The sequence below is a fragment of the Convolutriloba macropyga genome, chromosome 6, assembly GCF_964194025.1.
Source record: "Convolutriloba macropyga chromosome 6, txConMacr16.3, whole genome shotgun sequence".
Lineage (NCBI taxonomy): Eukaryota > Metazoa > Xenacoelomorpha > Acoela > Convolutidae > Convolutriloba > Convolutriloba macropyga.
Genome location: NC_134473.1, coordinates 56796814 through 56817172, shown reverse-complemented (window position 1 = coordinate 56817172; position 20359 = coordinate 56796814). Strand labels below are relative to the sequence as shown.

The 20359-nt window shown below is 39.4% G+C and overlaps 1 protein-coding gene across 3 annotated transcripts in view; it reads left to right on the top strand.

The window, feature by feature from the left end:
- The window catches only part of LOC142341789 (uncharacterized), a 110687-nt gene that overhangs the window by 67293 nt on the left and 23035 nt on the right, over nt 1–20359 (top strand). For all 3 annotated transcript variants that reach the window (XM_075393022.1, XM_075393023.1, XM_075393021.1), the window contains exons 9-13: nt 1213–1661; nt 5610–5821; nt 17977–18227; nt 18615–18719; nt 19257–19813. In XM_075393022.1, coding sequence (XP_075249137.1) covers nt 1213–1661; nt 5610–5821; nt 17977–18227; nt 18615–18719; nt 19257–19813 — 1574 coding nt within the window. The remainder of the gene's footprint in view (nt 1–1212; nt 1662–5609; nt 5822–17976; nt 18228–18614; nt 18720–19256; nt 19814–20359) is intronic.

The window sequence follows — 20359 nt, the reverse complement described above, 5'->3', positions numbered from 1 at the left end:
TCGGATAACTTTTGTTTGTATATCCATGATGCCTTTTTTAGAAATTTCCCTTCCAATTTTTGTTTATTATCCCGTCATAGTTAGTTGGCTGATTCTATCAAAGATTTTGTGCCACCTTCATTCACGATTAATAAGCATAGGATAGTTCTTCTGTTAAAAGACGTTCAGTGCTTCTGGCTTTAATTTTAATGTACATAGTAATTGTTTTGACTATTTAGTGATGCGAAAATGTTCCGACCCACCTTAGTGGGGAAGATCTATATGCTTAACTGACTTTTTTCAGTCAATTTCGGCCGATCGATGTATTCATCGAAGAGAGTTGAGTGGTATCATTATACAGCCCGTCCAGCGCAATTTTTTCTCTACGGAGTTAACGAGGTGTCTTGGTTCACATTTTGTATTTTTGCTCATATTCTTGTCAGTTTTCCTGAAAAATGTGAGATGTTCAGATCTAGAAACTGTTGACACAAACTTCTCGAACTTTGAAATGGGCTATTTTACTTCCGTTACCTCTGAGTGTTCTAGAATTCAAAGTTTGCCGATTTTTTTAAAATTTATTTAAATATTTATATGATATTCAGAATTTATTTTTGATATGACCTTTTCGGTCTAGAACCTCTAACTAACATTTGGAACGATTACGGTTTTCAAATGACAAGCAGTAGTAGCTGGGCTATTATGATTTGGATTGTTTTGGGGTGCTGTCTTTTTTTATTATTTCCGCCATTTTTGTTCTTGTTACCTGGTGACCAAGATAATTTCAAATCAATTCCCGATTGTTAAGTATAATGTTTTTATAGAATATTTCATGGTTTTCACGGCTTCGACACCGTTTTCTGGCAAAATTCAATTGCATTTTTGGTTTTTAAGGTTTCACTGGCTTCGAAGATTTATTTATTTCTTCGAAGATTTTACTTTAGTTGATGGACTAAACGTTTAAATATTTTATTGGAATTATTGAGCTGTACTGCTTTGAACGATGCTTGGCCCACAGAACTTCTAAAAAGTATTGTACAATATCTTGGATTAATAGCGGATGAGTTTTTTTGAGATCATAAAAGGTGCTAAAACCTATTTGGCTGGCTATTCTTGAGTTTTTGAGCTCATATCCTCAATCACATTATGAGTATCCAACCAGCAGTGAGCTTTGCAACGTTTGTAGTGCAATATATGTAAGAAAAATTACTGATCAATTGGTTCTGACCTTTTCAGCTGCTGAGATTTTGAGCAACGCTGGCTTCAAACTGCCCTCAAAAGATGATATCTGTAATACTTGTGTTACGGAATCAGTGGAGAAGTATGTAATGGATGAACGACTAAAAAACGAATGGAAGATTATTTCCAAATATCTTACGAGTGGCACCATCACCCAAAATGTGGAATTGTTGAAGTCGATTCAGAGGGCTGGTTTGAAGGAAGCGTCTTTGAAACTTCACACCAACGGGGTTTTTGATTTGACAAATGAAACTGAAAGTCAACCGGAGAGTCATAATTTTGTGGAAGGATCGGAGACTGGTTCAGAAAGTTATGATTCAGTTTCTGACTTTGATACGAAGAAGAGTTCTTCGACGTGTTCAATACAGAGTGCAGCTTGCTACATTGTAAATCGGAAGTTGTTGAAGGAGTGGAAAAATATCAGAAAAGCAGCCAAATACTCACAGGTTATAAAATATGCTGAGAGAATGTACTGCTTTATTTGCCTTTTTGAGTTCGGGAAAACGCAGCTAAAACAAAACAAGAAGTCTTGGTAACGTGCGTTTGCATATAATGTTCCGACCCCGCTCATCCGCGTTTTTGACTTAATGGTCTACCTAATCATTTCACATATTGTTCAAAAAACCTCTAAATGAATAAAGAAATGCCGCATTACAGGGTTGATGAAACCTGACAATAATGAGACTACGACAATACAAACTTAAAAGTCAAATAAAACAAACATTAATTACACTCAAAATTCGATGTCTATGTTTAGAAGAAAACAGTAACAAAATCCAAATGGCATCTGATAACACCTAAACTAAACAAGATGACATGTACCTTGCGAAAAGAATATATGAAACCTGTCCGCAATGAAACTCCATAACAATTAGAAAAAAGATTTCAGAATGGGAAATTTTCAAAAATAAGTTTCCACTTTTTAAAACCATTATTTTCTAAATGATTAAAACCATTAGGTATCAACTGAAAATCAGTAAAAGGGTTCATTTCAAGCTTCTGATGTATAATTGGGGAAGCAAATGAAAACTAGCAATCTAAAATTCTTATGGAAGCAATTATGACCGATTATTATCCAGATTATGTTTTGTAACTACAAAAATATCGACAAAAACAGGCAAACTGTCTTCAAAAAATTTAATTTAGCAAGAAAACGGTGTCACAGCCCTTTATTCGATTGTATTTTCAATATGAACATTAATTACGTTCTTTTGTGCAATTTTTCAAGGCCAGGGGGACCTCCTCCTTAGATTCTTTTTATGGCAATAAAACAGAGATTAACATCGAAGCAGATATCCAAAATAGCATTAGTTAAATTGAAAATGCGTAGTATCAGTATCAAAAACCAGAAAGCATCAGTTGAAAACAAAACAGTTATAAAGCTTGGATTTTGCCTCACTAGAAAGATGATACGGTCTGTCTTTACAGAGACTAAGCTACCTATTGACAGAAAGAAGGTAAAAACTGTTAGAGCTAAAAAAAATTTTATTGTTTTTCGAAATAAGTAACTTCAGCAGTCATCAAAACCATAAGCCTTCAACTAAAAACCAAAATAGGATATCTTGCAACTCCGGGATGTAATTGGGCTCAGCTTTAGTGATACTAAGTCCGACGACTGCAAAAGAAACAATAATTACGGACGGATCTGAATATTTAACAAATTATTTGACGAAACAAAATTATTGAAGCCAATAAAACTATGAGATTTTAAAAACCATGAAAAACTATGGTCAACTGAAATTTTGTAAATATTCACTTGCGTGTCATCTGATCATCAATGGGTCCTCTTTGTAAAGGATCTATGTGGAAAAGACAAAAGAACCTGAAACATTAACCGGTACAGAAAAATCAATTAACAAACTACTTGACGGAACATTATTGATGCCATTAAAACTCTGAGAATTTAATAACCATCAAAAATTATGATCAACTGAAAAATTTTTATTTCCTCACTAGGGTCTCAATTGATTATCAATGGGTCTTCTTTGTAATTTTATATTTAATTATATGACCAGTACAGATGAAAGTTCTTATTAAAGCAAATCGACTAAACCATAAAGACATCAGTCAAAAGATATAACAAACAGAAAACAAATATTTGGTGCAGCAAAAGGTGGCAATACTTATCGATAATGTCAAAATCAAAAACAAATAGATGGAAAGATTCAAAATGCAGTGTTTTGAAAAAATTTCATATGAGAGTTACTAAAACCATTAGCTATAATATCAATTTACTGAATTTGATTATTCATACATACGAATGAAGTCATAGAGATCTTTCGTAATCTAGGGTTGTTTAAGCGGCTGCAAAGAACAAATACAGGTAAAATTGAATTTTTTAATCAATTTTGCGAGAGAACCATTTCGCAACAGTCAAAGCCGTAAGATATTTGTCAAAAACATAAAAATATGTTTCATTGTGCAATCTTTAGACTTCTTTTGGACCTGTCGTTAATGTGATATTTTGTCAAGCTAACAATATTGAACCTCAAACTTTGGCAAAAATGGTCAACTTTTTTATAAATTGAGTTTTTTTTAAATAACTTTTTAAAAATTTTGAACGAGAGAACAATTTTGCAGCAGTCAAACCCATAAGATAATCGTCAAAAACTTTAATTGTGTTTCATTGCAAAATCTTTAGACGTCAGTTGTCGTTAATGTGATAATTTGTCAAGCAAATAAAAATGAACTTCAAAAATTGGCAAAAATGACTTTTAAACTCGTAGTACCAAAGCCAAGAAGCAATTATAGAAAATATTTTCTTTCTGAATGGAAGAAAAATTGAGCTGTTTTTACTGAGACTAAGACACCAGTCGACAGAAGTATGATATAAAATATGCTTAGTTCAAAATTTCGCTGATATTTTCTTAAAACAAAAATATGCAAAGTGTACGTGCCATTTTATATCCACTGAAAAGGCGGTATAGTTTCACTTGTACCGAATTAAAACGTCTATTGCATTTTTAAAATTGTTCAGACTAAGCTATGAGACTGCAAAAAGAACCAGAAGTTCAGGCAAAAGACAATTCTATTTGAATTTTTTTAAAAAAAAATCATTTAAAGCCTTTAAAACCATGAGCTCATTCTCGAAACCTAACGTGTTTTGTTCACTGAAGCTCCCGTTCATGTAAGTTGAACTTCCATTTTTGTCACTTACTTAAAAAAATTGTTTTGAAAAAAACGTGCCACAATACAATGGGAACAATTTTTGTAATAAGAGCCCACGAAGCAAGCAAAACTCACCCTGATGTAGTTGCTCGTCCAACTAAACACCCAATGGCTCCGTTTATTTGCCAAATATATAGTTTATTAATTGAAAAATCTCAGAATATCAGAAACAAACATTTTAAATACAAATCGGGTTAAATAAGCGAAAAACGGGCAATATTTTAGTTGAAGAAGACTCTTATAGGAAGTGGAAACAAAAAGAGCTTTCTTTCGGAGTTCTAAAAGAAAAGATTGTGATAGCAATTGTCAGGTCCGTACTTCAGGCAAACTTATGGGCTAAAAATTAATTTTTGGCACCCTTTTTGATGAAAGTCTGAAATTCAAAATGTGTAGTAAAAATTTAGCAACAGAAACTCGGATCAAACCATTCAGCGGCCCTTTTCTATCTTAATAGGTAAAACCACTAACACTTGTTATCACTTTTTATTAAAAAAAATTAAGAAAATTTGGGCTAAAATTACGGAAAATGGGAATAAAGAGAACGGGAATCTGTCTACTATTCACAAAAATTTAAACCTCGATAAATCCCCCTAGAAAATGGAATGCGCTGGACGGGCCTTTTAAAGATGCCACTCACAACTCTACGATGAATATATCGATCGGCAAAAACTGAATGAACAAAAAAACATAGTTCCTTCCCACTAAAGTGGGGTAGCAATAATTATTGATTGATGGCAAAAATGGATGATTTTGGCTCATTAAAACTTTTACAGGGCAGTATTGAATTAACATGTGATTCAGCATTATAGATTCAACGGTTAGTTAATTCATCTAATGTCAAGTCTCGAAAGTTAAGTTTGAAGGTGACATTGTAACGATTGAAACGGTACGGTTTTACAAATCAGATGAAAGTAGATTTTAATGAAAGCTGCAATGGTTTTGCAACTGAGTTAGCAAAAGATTCATACCATTTTTCGCGTATTGATTTTTGATATAATTGACGTACCAGCCATGAAATATTGGAACTTATTATGAATTTCTTTTTTTTGGGTGATTTTCTCTAATTGTTAGAGAACACTATCACCCCTTTGTAAAAATTTTTGTCACTACAGGATACAACTATTTTTCTCCGATGAATTTTTGCCTGAAGACTTTTCATAACAAATAGGCCAGGTTAGCATATTTTTTCGAGGCTTGAACAAGTAAAATTTAACGTTTTTTCACAGATCTTGGAAACCTCACCTGTGTTGAATGAGGTAGTACTGAACAGTAATGAAGAAATAAATTCAGCTGGAACTGGAGTCGTTGGTACTGACAATGATGGATCTGATGAGATTGTTGGATCTCCACCCAATGAGGAGCAAGACAATCAGGGCATTGTGCTGAGTCTAACGGAAGACCTCATTTGTACTCACCACAGAAACAACCCCGATGATAGGTAATGTGGTCAATAGATGTCTGCCGAAAAATTATTTTCAATTGATCTCTGTGCAGCTCTGAGGATTTTCATTCCTTCATGATTGGATGAATAAATGTTGGAATAAAAGGTTTGATGAAATTGTATTGGTCAAACCTCTTGAATGTACCTTTTTTCGCTCTTCATATTTGTTGAAATGACAGTGGAAAGAATAGCAATAAAGAACGTTTTGAACCGCATTTTGTACCACATAGAAAACGAAATATTTAGTCATGAGCACCGCTTTTTTATAAGCTTTATTGGAGCTTAAGTAAGTTTTTAAGTGTACAATTCACCGGGGTTGCAACGGGTTTTCCACTGAATTATTAAAAGATTCAGTCCATTTCACTTATACTCTGAAAGGTTGATTTTTGATATATAGGTTTTGTACAAAAGTTCACCTTACTAAGTGCTCTCGAATGAATTTCGGAGCAAATATTGTAAACGTGGTCGTCTTTTATGCAAAAGTTTTGATTGAGCATTTCGAGTGATTTTTAGGTCCATGACTTTTCCGTTTTGCGTGATGTAAATTTCTCTCTTATTCACAACTGTCAGCAGCTGAACTCAAGTGGTGCCCGTTCACTGCAAAAAAATACAAGTCAAATGAAAAGTGCGCCAAAAGTGCTATTTTTCGGTAGTTATATTTGTATATAATCACCTCTAATGACAATTTGAAGTCACCTTAGTGAGTTTATTTACCCTCCCCTCCCGACTGAAGCAGGTTGCAATAGATTCGAGCTCCCACTAGTCGTTCAAACACAAATCTTGCGGCCTTAGTCAGTTATGTTTTTTGTGACTGTTTGAATGTTACGCAGTAAATGAACGAATTTCATCCAATCAGAATCGAGTATTTCTAAACTTTAAAATAAGATTTAAATACGTTCTAATATACGTAGAAAGTTCGAAAACGTTCAATTAACCTAATTTTAAGTAAATATAACCACGATATGTACCGATTGAGGTGGTTTTCGGCTTAATATTTTTAGGTTTTCTAGATAATTGCCGATTGAATACGAACTGATTTTGACGTCAATGACATCAGACAAAAAACCTGTTAAATGAACAACAAAAAATCTTGCCGTCTAAGTTCCACTTGCTGGCTTCATCGTTGCTTACACGTTGCTATCATTGATAATGCTTACACGTTGTTGACATAAATATGAATAAATTGAATTGACTGACGTTCGAAAGAGTGTTGTGTTGCACCTTTTACATGGTGCCGCTCCGGTTTGTGAACCGTTTTAGACTAGTTGTTGTGATGAACTTCCCTTTCCGACTGAACCATTACTCCTTTTCTACTGCCTCCTGCCCCCGTATTACCTCCATTGGCACCAGCGTCAGGTCCGGTTACACCCCGATCAATGACAGCAGTGGAAACCGAGCTGCAGGAGTGGAAACCCAGCTTCAGGTGGGTGCTAGTGGGTCGTCAGGAGGGCTTTTTCGGAGAAATTAAACACGTATCGGACAGCAAACAATTGCATATCGGATAGCAAACGAACAAGCTGCAAAAGCAAAGAATTGCATTGAAGGATGTGGACACAAGAGACAGTGCGGTGCGGCTAAGAGACAGTGCAGTGGTTCTGTGTCTTAGTAGATCTCAAACAAAAGGCGACAAATATCAATTGAATCTGTAAGATCAATACTGTTTAAAACTTCTATCCGATGGGGTTTTCCATTTCTCGTAGTAAGTTTCCTAGTTTAATGTAAAATTAACACCTTTAGATGGCAAGAAATCCAACCCCTTTATTCAATCCAAACAAATGTTTGATTAAAAGTGATGGTAATTGGCGACCATTAACGCCCCACAAACACAATTTTTGACACGAAAAAACATCGATTTTGAAAATTTCTGGTAGATTTACCAAAAATTCGAGAAAATTGATATAGTCGGTTCGTATATCAAAAATAACCCCTGATAAAGAGAAAATTGAAAGAAAATTATGCTAATTTGTCCAATTTTGAAAATTTTTGGTCAATTTTGATGCAAATCAAAAAACATAGAATATCAATATAGAATATTGAAAAACCGTACGTTCAGGCATAAAACCGTCCAATTTACTGGATTACCATTCCGTATTCAAAAAATTGCAGAAATATTGACCAAAAATAGAAAAAATTGAACAAAAGCATAAAATTTTGACAAATTTGTCAAAAAAAAATCAATTTTCCAGCAAGATGGTTCGTAAACACAAAAAAGTTGTGAAAATTTTCACAACCTCCGGCCAACAAAAAAAAATATATCGAATTCCCATAATTTTTCTCGTCGATCGTTTATGAACCGTTTTGCCCGCGTCCTTTTCGTCCTTTCGCTTTTTAGTTTTCCGTGTTACGATTTTTTTCTCAATAACGTCGCTCTCCCAAAACTTCGCTTTTCGTTTTCTTCCGCTTCTTTTCCAGATTTCAGTGTAGTATGTCATATGTGATGAAGTATGTTGTTGTTTTTGCTGTAGTATGTTGAGTATGCTAGTATGCTGGTTTGTTTAGTTCTTATAGCTTTCTAGGGTGTGACTTAAGTTTATTCTCGAGTTACGGCTGGATTGTTCTTTGACTTTTCAACTTTACTAATTTACTAGCCCTCCTATTGTAGTATTTCGATTTTCCTGCTCTATGTTTGTGTGTACCTGTATGATTGCTATTTGGTTTGGTCTTGTTACCTTCTAGGGTGTGACTTAAGTTTATTCTCGAGTTACGGCTGGATTGTTTCTTGACTTTTCCAACTGTCTTAGTCTACAAATACACTATTGTAGTTCATTCAATTTTGCTGTAGTTTGTTTAATACCGTTAGTATGCTGATTGTTTGTTTTGGTTTGGGTTTTGATAAGATGTGACTTAAGTTTATTCTGGAGTTACGGCTAGTAAATTTCTTGACCTTTACATCCTTTTAGTGTACTACTGCATTGCCGTAAATTAGTTTGTCTTTAAATTTGTCGTTATAGACCCATTATGAACTATGTTAGATTGTCTTGCAGTAGCTTCTCTCCTTCTTCCTAGGGTGTGACTTAAGTTTGTTCTGGAGTTACGGCTAGGTTGTTTGGTTGAGTTTTTGCTGTGGTCTGCTAACATAGTTCTTTCCAACCTCATTTCCCGTCTGTTTTTTCCCACCGTCCCGTTTCGTGGCGTTGCGCAATTTTCGTTCGCCTTCCCGCACGTCCCATTTCTGTTCCGTTGCGCACTGCTCGCTCGACTTTTCGTATGTCCCGTTTCCGTTACGTCGCGCGTTGCTCGCTCGACTTCCCGTCCGTAACGTCTCCGTTTCGTCGCGCGTTGCTCGCTCGACTCCCCGTGTGTCTTTAGTCTCCCTCCGCGTTGAGCGCATAACGTTGAGCGCTGCCCTTCTGTTTTTGTCGGGCACTGTGTGCTCGACGACCTTTTCTGCTCGTTTGTTTTACAGACTGTCTACAGTGTGCTGTGTTTGGTGTCTTTTGCGTTGGGTTTTGTTTTGCGTGGATTTGATTTGTTTGGAGTGTGCATATAAAATATAACCGTGTGCAGTGGTAGGATTGCTGGTCTTTGGAAATAATAACATCATGATGTCTAATAGTCTTGATCAAAAAGTCAAAAAGTTGTACGCTGCCAGGTCAAAGCGTGAGGCTGAATTGCATGCTATACATGAATATATCCTTCATTGTATAAATAGTCAAAGTAGGCGAGTGAAAGTTGAACGCCTAGTAACAAAGTGCAACGAAGCATTTATGACCGTTGTAGACAAAAATGATGACCTGATTGCATTTGCTGGAGAAACGGAGGATCCAAGTGCACTTGTTCCTTCACTAGAGTCTTACTTAGAGGCAATGACAACCAAGAACGACAAGATCCTCACTTCAGCACAAAACTACATCAACTCTGCTGATGATAAAGTGAGTGAGTTTCAGGAACCGAGGGCTTCCATTCGTTCTAGACTTCCCTCATTGATGACCTCGTCAAAAACATCTAGTCAGCGTAAACATGATTACGTAATTGCTAAAATGAAGCGCGAAGAAATTGAAAAACAGAATGAGGCAGCCATTCGCCTTGCTAAACAGAAAAAACAAATGGAATTGGATGAACTGGAGGAAAACAACAGGAAACGGATGACAGATGCAACTCTGCAAGAATTTGAATTGCTGGACGCCGTTTCTAATGGTAGTCAATCTGAAACAACTGCAAGTGCTAGGAGCTCAATGAGAAGTGAAAAGGCTGTCCAAGACTGGATCAATACCTCACTTGCTTTAAGTTTTCACAATGAGGAGAAAACTAGCGAACCACAGGTTATGATTGACCCTCCAGAATGTCCTAGCCACAACAACGGCAAAACAGTGGAAGATCAGAGCACTGAAATTTCAAGGCATTCCATTCCAAAAAATTGTCGAGGCAATTACATTTTAAGCAATGAGACCTTGCAGCAACTCGACCCCTTTTATACTCCACCTGAAAATTTTTTGGCTGCTGCTAACACACAGGCGTTGTACCAGGCGCATTTAAGAGCGCAAATAGATCAAACCGGCCAGCAAGGCATGGCGCTTCCAAGCATAACTAACCAAGGAACCACGGATAGTCAGCCGCCTTCTGTACACGCCCCAGGGGCTTCTTCACCCCCTATTCAACAGCCCGTTCCACCACAGCCGTTTGCACCGCAATTAAATCAAAATAATTCATCCGAGTTATTTCCAAACGCACAACTTCAAATTTCACAATCCAGGGGACCTGAAACATCAAGTCTACCCAAGAATAATTCGGCCCAGCGAATATGCTCCCGACAACAAATTAATTTTGTCCCCCAAGCACCAAACGCCACTATTCCTACTTTTCCGACAACAAATCATCCAGCCCCCGCAATAAACGTTCCCTTGCACCCAAGCGCCCCACCAAGTCCAAACACTCAACAGCACAACTCCGAACCCGCTCATCCCATTGACCTTCCTATTCCGGACCCAGTATTTGCACCTAACGTCACTGCTCCCATTCTACACGCCCCAATGATCAATCAACCTCCCGTCTACAACACTTTTCAAAATAATAATAACCGAGTAAACAAAGTCATACGTTCTGTTGCTCCTCCTTTCCTAAATATGCCCAATATCCCTCTTGGCCAGAACTTTGTGCCAAATATGAGTCATTGGCGGTTTCCACAGCACAGACCGTCAATAGTCAACCAAGACACAACCACCGTGAATAGTCTGCCTCCAAATGTACACACGCATATCGCACCATCAAGCACTAATGTTCCGCTACGAATTTATCAGAATTCGCCCCCTTTGATTGATATGCAATCACCATCAGGTGCACAGCAGGAAAACCCGATCGGGATTACTAGTAATGTTGTACCTGGTCTAGCCACTCCGGTTTTTCAGCCAACATACCCCTATGTTGGGCCCACTGCGTTGAGTTGGAGCGGTCCGCAGGTGTCTGCAACTGCCCCTCCGATACCAGACAATGCGTCATTGATTAGGGAACTGGCTGATGCGATAACAAGTAAGAAAAACGACCCTTTACCCGAGTGGAAACTTGCAGAGTTTAATGGCGACCCATTAAAGTGGCATGAGTGGTATGGTCAATTCAAAAGCGCGATTGACTCGCAGTCGCTCACTGATGACGTTAAATTGACGTACCTTAAAACACTCGTCACCGGTAAAGCAAAGATTGCAATCGCCGAGTTTGCTTATTGTGGTTTAATGTACAAGGATGCACTAAGGACTTTAGAACGTAAATTTGGCCAGCCATAGGCAGTCGTAAGTGCACACTTGGATAAACTAAGCAACTTTCCGCCTCTTAAAATGCACAATAGTGATAACATCATAAACTATTCTGCAGCAATATCCAGCCTCGTTGGGGTTTTCAAGTCACTATCATATGATGCTGACTTGAAGAGCGCTTCCCTACTTAACCAAGCAGTACAAAAGTTACCACCAAACATGAAAGAGTCATGGTCGCTCTTTACGGTTAAGAAGCACTGGGTTAAGCCTACCCTCCTTGACTTTAACGACTGGCTTAAAGAAAAGGCTGAGGCCCACGATCTTATGAAACAAAGCGCAACCAAGGCAAGGCCTGAAGATAACAGCACTTCAGTAACCAAGACCAAAACAGCTTCAAAAGTGTTTGCATCAAATTCGCAACAAAGGGAAACAAAGAAGCAAATGCCATCGGCTTCCACAAACACTTTCTTTCGATACATTGTATGCAAAGGTAACAACCGGCTATGGGAGTGTCGAGTTTTCAAGGAAAAGACTCCAACTCAGAGAGCTAATTTGGTGGCGGATAACAAACTTTGCTTTTCGTGCTTACGGGACAAGCACACATTCCGCCAGTGCCCTCAGCCAAGAAAGTGCCGAGCAGAGGGGTGTAATAGTTCGCATAACTCACTATTGCATGGAGCAGATAGGGTTTTCCCAACAAAACAGTCAACAAATCCCAATAATATCCAGTCTTCTGGCAACACAGGTCAAAGTAAAGCAACTACTAGTCAACAGCCGTCTAATAAGACCACAACAATGTCATCTGTTACTGATGTTAAGGGGCTCCTTCAGGTTACGGAGTTGCAGTTGGTCAATTCGTCCGGTTTAGATACCAAGGCTTTAGTATTGTGTGATACCGCCTGCAGTAACTCTTGGGTGGCCGGTAGTCTCGCAGATAGACTCGGTTTGCACGGTAAAGCACTAAAGCTAACTGTCAAGGGTATTAATACCGAAGAAGTAGTTGACACTAGGATCGTTGAAGTTACTGTGAAACCAAGAGAACATCAAGATTTCGAACCATTTACCATCAATCCTTTCGTTGAAGAGGGTCTGAACGTCGGCTCTGATATAATTAATGTACAGGCCCTGCAAGAGACTTACCCACACTTAGCAGTCCTTGATCCTGTGACATATTCCTATAAAGACATTGAGATGATACTCGGACAAGATGTCTATCATGCATCCCGCCCGTTAGATTACTTCTCTGCCGATGAGAAGCGTTCACCCATTGCCGTACGCTTACCCTTAGGCTGGGTCTTAAGCGGTCCGCTACCATCAAGTTCGTGTTTAACCTCAACGTGCTTTAAAGTGAATATCGAACATGACAAGGAGTTAGCAAGTCAAGTAAAGGCATGGTACGACATTGAATCATTCGGAGCGAATACGCAGGTCGACCCACGATCTGCAGCAGACGCAAGGGCTCACGAAATTCTTGAGAGTACCACCATACACAATGGCCTAAGATACGATGTCGGAATGCTATGGGCAGCAGATAACACCAAGCTCCCAAATAATTACTTCTCCCTTGTGCAACTAAAATCTCTCGAAAAACGATTGGCCAAGGATGAAGACCTTAGAGAGAAGTATACTAGCACCATTAAGGAAGACCTAAATAAGGGGTATGTAATTGAGGTTCCGGACGCTCACAAGGTTGAGAACCGGTCCAATAAAGACTGGTACCTACCCCACCATCCGGTTTTAAACCCGAACAAACCGGGTAAGATGCGTAGGGTGCTCAATGGAGCAGCGAAATTTCATGGCGCCTAACTGAATAAATCTTTGCTCACTGGCCCTGATCTGCTCCAAAATCTTATTTACGTACTTCTTCGCTTCCGACAACATCCATATGCCGTGTCCGCCGACATCGAGGGAATGTTTCTACAGGTTGGCGTGTTACCATCTGATCAACCATCACTTTGCTTTCAGTGGCGGGAGGACCCCAAAACAAACGTTGTAGTGTATCAATATACGCGCCATATATTCGGGGCTAAAGACTCGCCCACATGCGCCAACTATGCATTACAACGCACTGCGAGAGACAATGCCAAGTTTTACCCCGAAGCTGCAAAAGCCGTCCTTGAAAGCTTCTACATGGACGATTATCTTGACTCAGTGGAGTCTCCCGAGAAAGCCATCAATAGATCGAAGGAATTGGTACATCTTCTCCATCTCGGTGGGTTCAAGCTTACAAAGTTCGTAAGCAATGTACCAAATCTGGCTGACCGAATTGATGGTTCCCCTCAATCTACTGAGCCCAAGGTTATTGTTTCATGTCAGGAGGATTCATCGCATGTGCTAGGGTTAAAGTGGGATCACACTAATGACACTTTAGTTGTGAGTCGGGGTACAAGCTGCGCTATCACCAAGTCCCTCACGCAACGCTTGGTCCTAAGTCTTGTCTCGAAAGTCTTTGACCCCATTGGTCTTGTCGCACCGTTTACCGTCGGTGCGCGACTGCTCTTAAAAGACATCTTGCGTGTCACAGGACAACAATGGGATGACGAGCTCCCACAGGACATGGTTCAAAGATTTTTGGTCTGGAGTGCGGACTTACCAAAGCTTGAAAACATCAAAATTCCTCGAAGTTAATTTAGTGGACCCTTTGATAATACAGAGTTGCATATGTTCGGTGACAGTTCCCAAGATATTTTTAGTGCCGTCGCATTTCTTCGAGCCCGAGTAACAACTCCTACGGGCAAGATAAAAACAGAGCTTGCGTTTGTTTTGGGGAAAGCGCGCGTGGCGCCAATGAAAGTAATGACTGTCCCTAAACTGGAATTGCAAGCAGCTCTACTTGCCGCTCGGCTGAAGAACGAAATTATTCAGGCACTTACTGTAACTGTTAACCAAGTATTCATGTGGACAGATAGCACGACCGTTCTTCAGTGGATAAACTCTAATGAAAAGCAACCAATCTTTGTTGCAAACCGCGTTTGTGAAATTTTGGAGTATACCAGCGTCGACCAATGGAACCACGTCGCAACTAAGGATAATCCAGCTGACGCTGGCACGCGTGGAATGTCCGCTGAGGTTTTGCGACTAAGCAGTTGGGTCAATGGTTCACATTTCTTAACTAAATCAAGGTTCCCTTTCGAGCCGAACAAAGACATCATTAATAACATCAAACTTGGCGTCAACCAAACAGTCATTATAGAAGACACTGTTTCTCTCGCTACATCTGTTAAAAAACAGACAACTCCCGTTCCGTCGTTATTCCCATTTGATAAGTTTAGTTCTTATCAAAAGTACTTGCGCATTGCCGCATACGTTCTCCGGCTTTTGCCGAAACATGCCGGCTACCGTAACCCCGATGGTAGCATTACCAACCCTACTGAGCTTGACGAAGCCGAGCGTCATCTACAGTATTTGGTGCAAGGAGAGTCTTTTGAAGCCGAAAGAAAAGATCTTCTTGGCAATAAATTTGTTAAACGGAGTAGCCGAATTGCTCCACATTCACCGTTTATTAGTCCAAATGGGCTAATACGTTCCTCGGGCCGCATCAAGCGCTTAATTGAAGTTGGGTTTAATGTAAAGTACCCAATCATCTTAGATGCACGTCATCCGTTTGTAAAACTGTTCCTTGAACACACGCACGTAAAGCATTATCATCAGGGCGTTGAATACCTAAGTTCAATTGTGCAGGAACACTACACAGTACTGAAACTAAGATCATCCTTGCGTTCCATCAAAGCACACTGCCTGAGATGCCGAGAATTCCAAGCTGTTACTATGCAACCAATCATGTCTGACTTACCTAAGGAGAGACTTGCTTACCAGTCTCCTCCCTTCACGAACACTGGCGTTGACTACTTTGGGCCATTCTATGTTACTGTCCGCCGTACTACTGAGAAAAGGTGGGGCTTCCTCTTCACCTGTCTCACTACTCGCGCTGTCCATGTCGAGATAGTTACATCCATGGACACCAGTTCTTGTGTTATGGGAGTTGAACGGTTTGTGTCACGTAGGGGTACACTCGCCATGATTTGGTCGGACAATGGCACTAACTTTATTGGAGCGGAGAAAGAACTCCGAGAAAGTATTGAGAAGTGGAACGTTGTCAACATTGCAGCTGAGCTCGCTCACAAAGGTATAAAGTGGAGGTTCAATCCACCCAGCGCACCACATCAAGGGGGTATCTGGGAGAGGTTGGTACGCAGCTTCCAACGCGTCTTGTATACTATTCTTGGCACGCGTCGCCTCACGGATGAGGTACTGCATACCACCTTTTGTCTCGTGGAGAATGCTCTCAATTCGCGTCCTTTAACACCCGTAAGCGCCGATCCGTGCGATTTGAACGCTTTAACGCCCAACCACTTTCTTTTAGGAGAACACTCTGCCTGTATTCCGTCTGTTGTCGGCAACAATGAGTTCGACCATCGTAAACGTTACGCCCGTGCGCAGTCGTACGCTAATGCGATCTGGTCCCGTTGGATCAAAGAGTACGTACCGACGCTGAACCGACGCTCTAAGTGGCAGACGCCTGCCGAGCAACACCTTAAGACCGGTGACTTGGTTTGGATAGTTGAGAAAACCAACCCCAGGGGTTACTACCCAACCGCTCGGATTGTGGAACTCCGTTACGGCTCCGATAGCGTCGCGCGCTCCGCCGTTTTACGTACGTCAACCGGTTCACTCGTCCGCCCGCCATTAAAACTTGTACCAGTTTTCCCAACATCTTCTTCCGGGCCGGAGGATGTTACGCAGTAAATGAACGAATTTCATCCAATCAGAATCGAATATTTCTAAACTTTAAAATAAGATTTAAATACGTTCTAATATACGTAGAAAGTTCGAAAAAGTTCAATTAACCTAATTTTAAGTAAATATAACCACGATATGTACCGATTGAGGTGGTTTTCGGCTTAATATTTTTAGGTTTTCTAGATAATTGCCGATTGAATACGAACTGATTTTGACGTCAATGACATCAGACAAAAAACCTGTTAAATGAACAACAAAAAATCTTGCCGTCTAAGTTCCACTTGCTGGCTTCATCGTTGCTTACACGTTGCTATCATTGATAATGCTTACACGTTGTTGACATAAATATGAATAAATTGAATTGACTGACGTTCGAAAGAGTGTTGTTTTGCACCTTTTACATTGAATCCCAATGTCCGTTAGTGGGGTCAACTGCGGCTATTTTTTGGCAATTTGCCGGCTGCATCTTTAAAAGATTGAAACATTCAAGTACAAAAAAGCCGTAGAGATGAATACTAAACATTGCTGGAAGCAAGCAGCAAATTTTTGCAAACAAAATTCATCTCGAATTTTAAAAGAACAATTAATAATAATCTTTAACCAAAATAAATGTTAGAACCGAATCCAAACCAATAATCTAAGATAATTTAGTTCGAAAGATTTGGAGTTTGAAAAGTTGTTTGCAGACAAGATAGCTCACAGAATTGTTGCAATACCACGAAATACTATTTGAAAATTTAAAGAAACTTAATCCTGTTGTTGTAGATTTGACATGTTCAAAGATGTCCACGGTGTCATTGAAAATGGCCTGGAATTTACTTATCGTTAATTGCTCTCGAACAAAGCATGTTTTGTATTAGTGCATGTCTTTAATGAAAATTTCCCCTTGATAAGTTGTATGCTAGAATGTTTTTTCGCTCGCTTTAGCGATTTGAATTTTTCAGTGACTTTTTTCACTTGGTTTGTTGATTTTTGCGTGGCCCAATTCGCTCTCTAACCCAGAACTGTGACCAGCTGATGTCATTTGGTGGCCAGGTACGAATGAAGATCCAGTGAAAATTGCACCAATTTTGATTGTTAAAGTCCTGTAAGTTTTTCAAGTGCAGTGAAATTTTACGTTTTAGTGCTTTTTCTGTTTTCCACGATTTTGTTCGAAAGGCGATACATGTGAGCTAACGTTGCTTTTTTGTTGTTTAAACCACTCGAAGGGCTTTTTCATTTTTTTTCTCTTTTTTGTGTTTTCTTAGTTGACTGACAGAGGCTGTTCGTTACGCCCTACTAGTCTCTACGTATGCAATTCACCAAAACTGATTTGAGGAGACAACTTCAGTGTGAAGGGTGGTTCTTAGTCTTAAAAGTTTGACCCCCTCAGTCACCCCCACCCCTCAGTCACCCCCCCCCCCAGTCATCCCCCCCCCCGATACCCTCCTCCAACCTGGCGTTTTGGACCCCTCTCTCGTCCAGCTCTCCCACAACACTACCCCCCCCCCCCCCCAGAGAGCAATTTGCCTGACGTTTTTCGACTCTTTCATTGGGGGTATTGCTGCAAAAATTGATTTGAGTTTTCATCTGGATGTAGAATTACAACCATTTTTTTCATTATATGATCCTAATGTTTGCTTTCGATTGGAGTAAAGCATTGACATTCATTGTTTAGTTGGACGGAAGTTAATGGAAATTAATTATAACAAATTTAATTGTTCACGGTTAAACGTCCTTTTACAGATTATGGGCGCTGGTTGGCGAGGATGCAATGGAAATGATAGAGAAGTTCTTTTGCGAGACTAAAAGATTAACTCCTCTCTTGGTAGAAACAACTCCAACACTGACCATGTCTTCACTGAACACCACCACCACACAACTTGTGGGCAGTGGATCAATTCAATGGAAGAGTTGTTCTGAATGTGTTGGTCTGTTGAACAAAGAGGCGGAACTCTCAGAAGTGGCCAAGCAGAACTTAAAGCCATTTGTTCAAGGTTTGCATTGTCGCTAATCGAATAATTAAATAAGCACATGTTAAGATTTCATACTAAATTTTCGAATGAGTATTGACTCTAAGTCTATACATCTCAAACAAAAAACACCAATGGTATTGATAGATATTTACTTAGTTATGCGGGTTCTATTGGTCTCTTTTATCTGATTTTTTTTGCTTGATTGTTTTATCGCCTGACCGATCTGACTGTTTACTAATACTACAGAGGGGGCATAATTTCATGGTTTAGAGGATGATTTGGAGTTTTCTCAGGTCTCATCCCTTCCACTTATTTGAGGCTCACTCAAATAAATTCTTCAAAATGGGTTGTTCAAAATGGGTAGTCCCAATGATTTCTTGCAGTGTTGCATATGGGTGTTTATTTCAGCGCTTAAAAGTTTGAAGAGGAGTGAAGAACTGTTCCAGGTGGGACGCCTTCAGTATCTCCCAAACACCTCAAGACTCTACGTTGTGCCTTCGCAATTTATCGAAGGTTAGAAAAATTACATTGAGAGAATCCGCGCCCTCTGTGTCTGCATTATTAGAAAATAGAACAAAATAGAAGCAAAAGCTATCACAGCATTCCTGTTTTGCTCCAATTTTGTAGGTTATATGATGCAGAAAGTGGTTTTATATACCAAAAATTTAAACTTGGGCAGAAAATCTGTAAATAATTAAATCGCGACTAATGGAAAACGCCCGAGTTTCCCAGGTTGAAAGCTGTCTCATATCGAGAGTTTCTCATATTTGAAAGCTGCCTGACTGATCACATTGAAGTATCAATGGTATCAACTGTCCATAGATATTAGAAGTAATCGTTCTTATAAATGCGTTCTTAGTTGGGATATTTACCTAATTTAAATTTGAAAGAAGCTGCTAAAAAGCTGCCGGGAAAAGAATACAAAATTCAAACGTGATTATATTCTTTGAGAAACAAGTTCATTTCAAAAAGTGCTATCCTGAAAGTACTATTTTAACATATTGTTGATTCCTCAAAGTCTATGACAAACGCAATCAATGTTTGTTTCAGATTTCAGCGATTTTGTGAATACGTTGAAACTGGATACGTCTACTCTGATGGTTGACCTTGCTCGCATTCCAGAAAGGTTTCTTTCAATCGACGCTTCGAAATTTTACTGCGGCTGTGCTGAGCAACACCAACAGAGGCGTGTACCTGTGCATGTCGATGGTGCCAAAACTGGTCAAGAGCAATCGGTGATAGACCAGTTCGATTTGGAATATTTTATCATATCAGAAATGCAGAAAGCTGTTTTAGAAAGTCTCAATATTGGCTTTAGTGATAATGCTATCTATTTTGAACGTACGCCCGATAATGAGCTGTTCGTTGACGGATCTGCAGTTTCAAGTATTGAAAGTTCAGCGGACGGGTCTCGAGAATTAGACGATGGTGGTGTTCTGGGAGGCGGTGTTTATTTTTCGACCACGTGGAGAGTTAATGTTCCGTTTTGTGTCTTGAGTTGGCTGCAATTGTGTGAAAAATTTGAACGTGAACAATATGTATTTGAAGAGCGGAATATCTATGTTGTGTCCCGAAGTCGTTTGGATCGAGTGAAAGAAGTCGCAAAGGTCTGATTGTTTAGTAGCCGCAAAGCGATAGCTAGGGCTATGATTGGCCTTCTATTGGTATTTACGACTCGAAGAGTATTGGTTTTCTTTAACGGAAGTACTATGTGTTCAAGCTAAAAGCGAAAGCCAGTAAAATTTTTGTAAACAAATTGTAAACAAATTCTTGTGAGCGAGAGAAGTTTTCAATTGCTCTCGAAAAGAAGCAATTATTGTAAACGTGTCTTTTTTATGCAAAATTTTCGCTGGACCGTTTTTTTGACTTTTCGAGTAACTTTACGCCCTTGACTTGTCGCGTTTTACTTGATCTAAAAAGCTCTCTCAGTCGCTATTTCAAGCAGCTCAACTCAATTGGCGGCAATTTAATACTAAAAGTCAAACGATAAGTGCGACGAAATTGGTGTCCTATTTCACTTTGTCCTAATAGTGGTATATATTAACCTCTAATGAGGTTATTTGAAGCCCCCTAATGAATTTCTTAGTCCCATTTAAGCTGCCCTCTCCTCCCCTCGCCTCACCTCCCCCCCCCCCGACTGAAGCAAGTTGCAA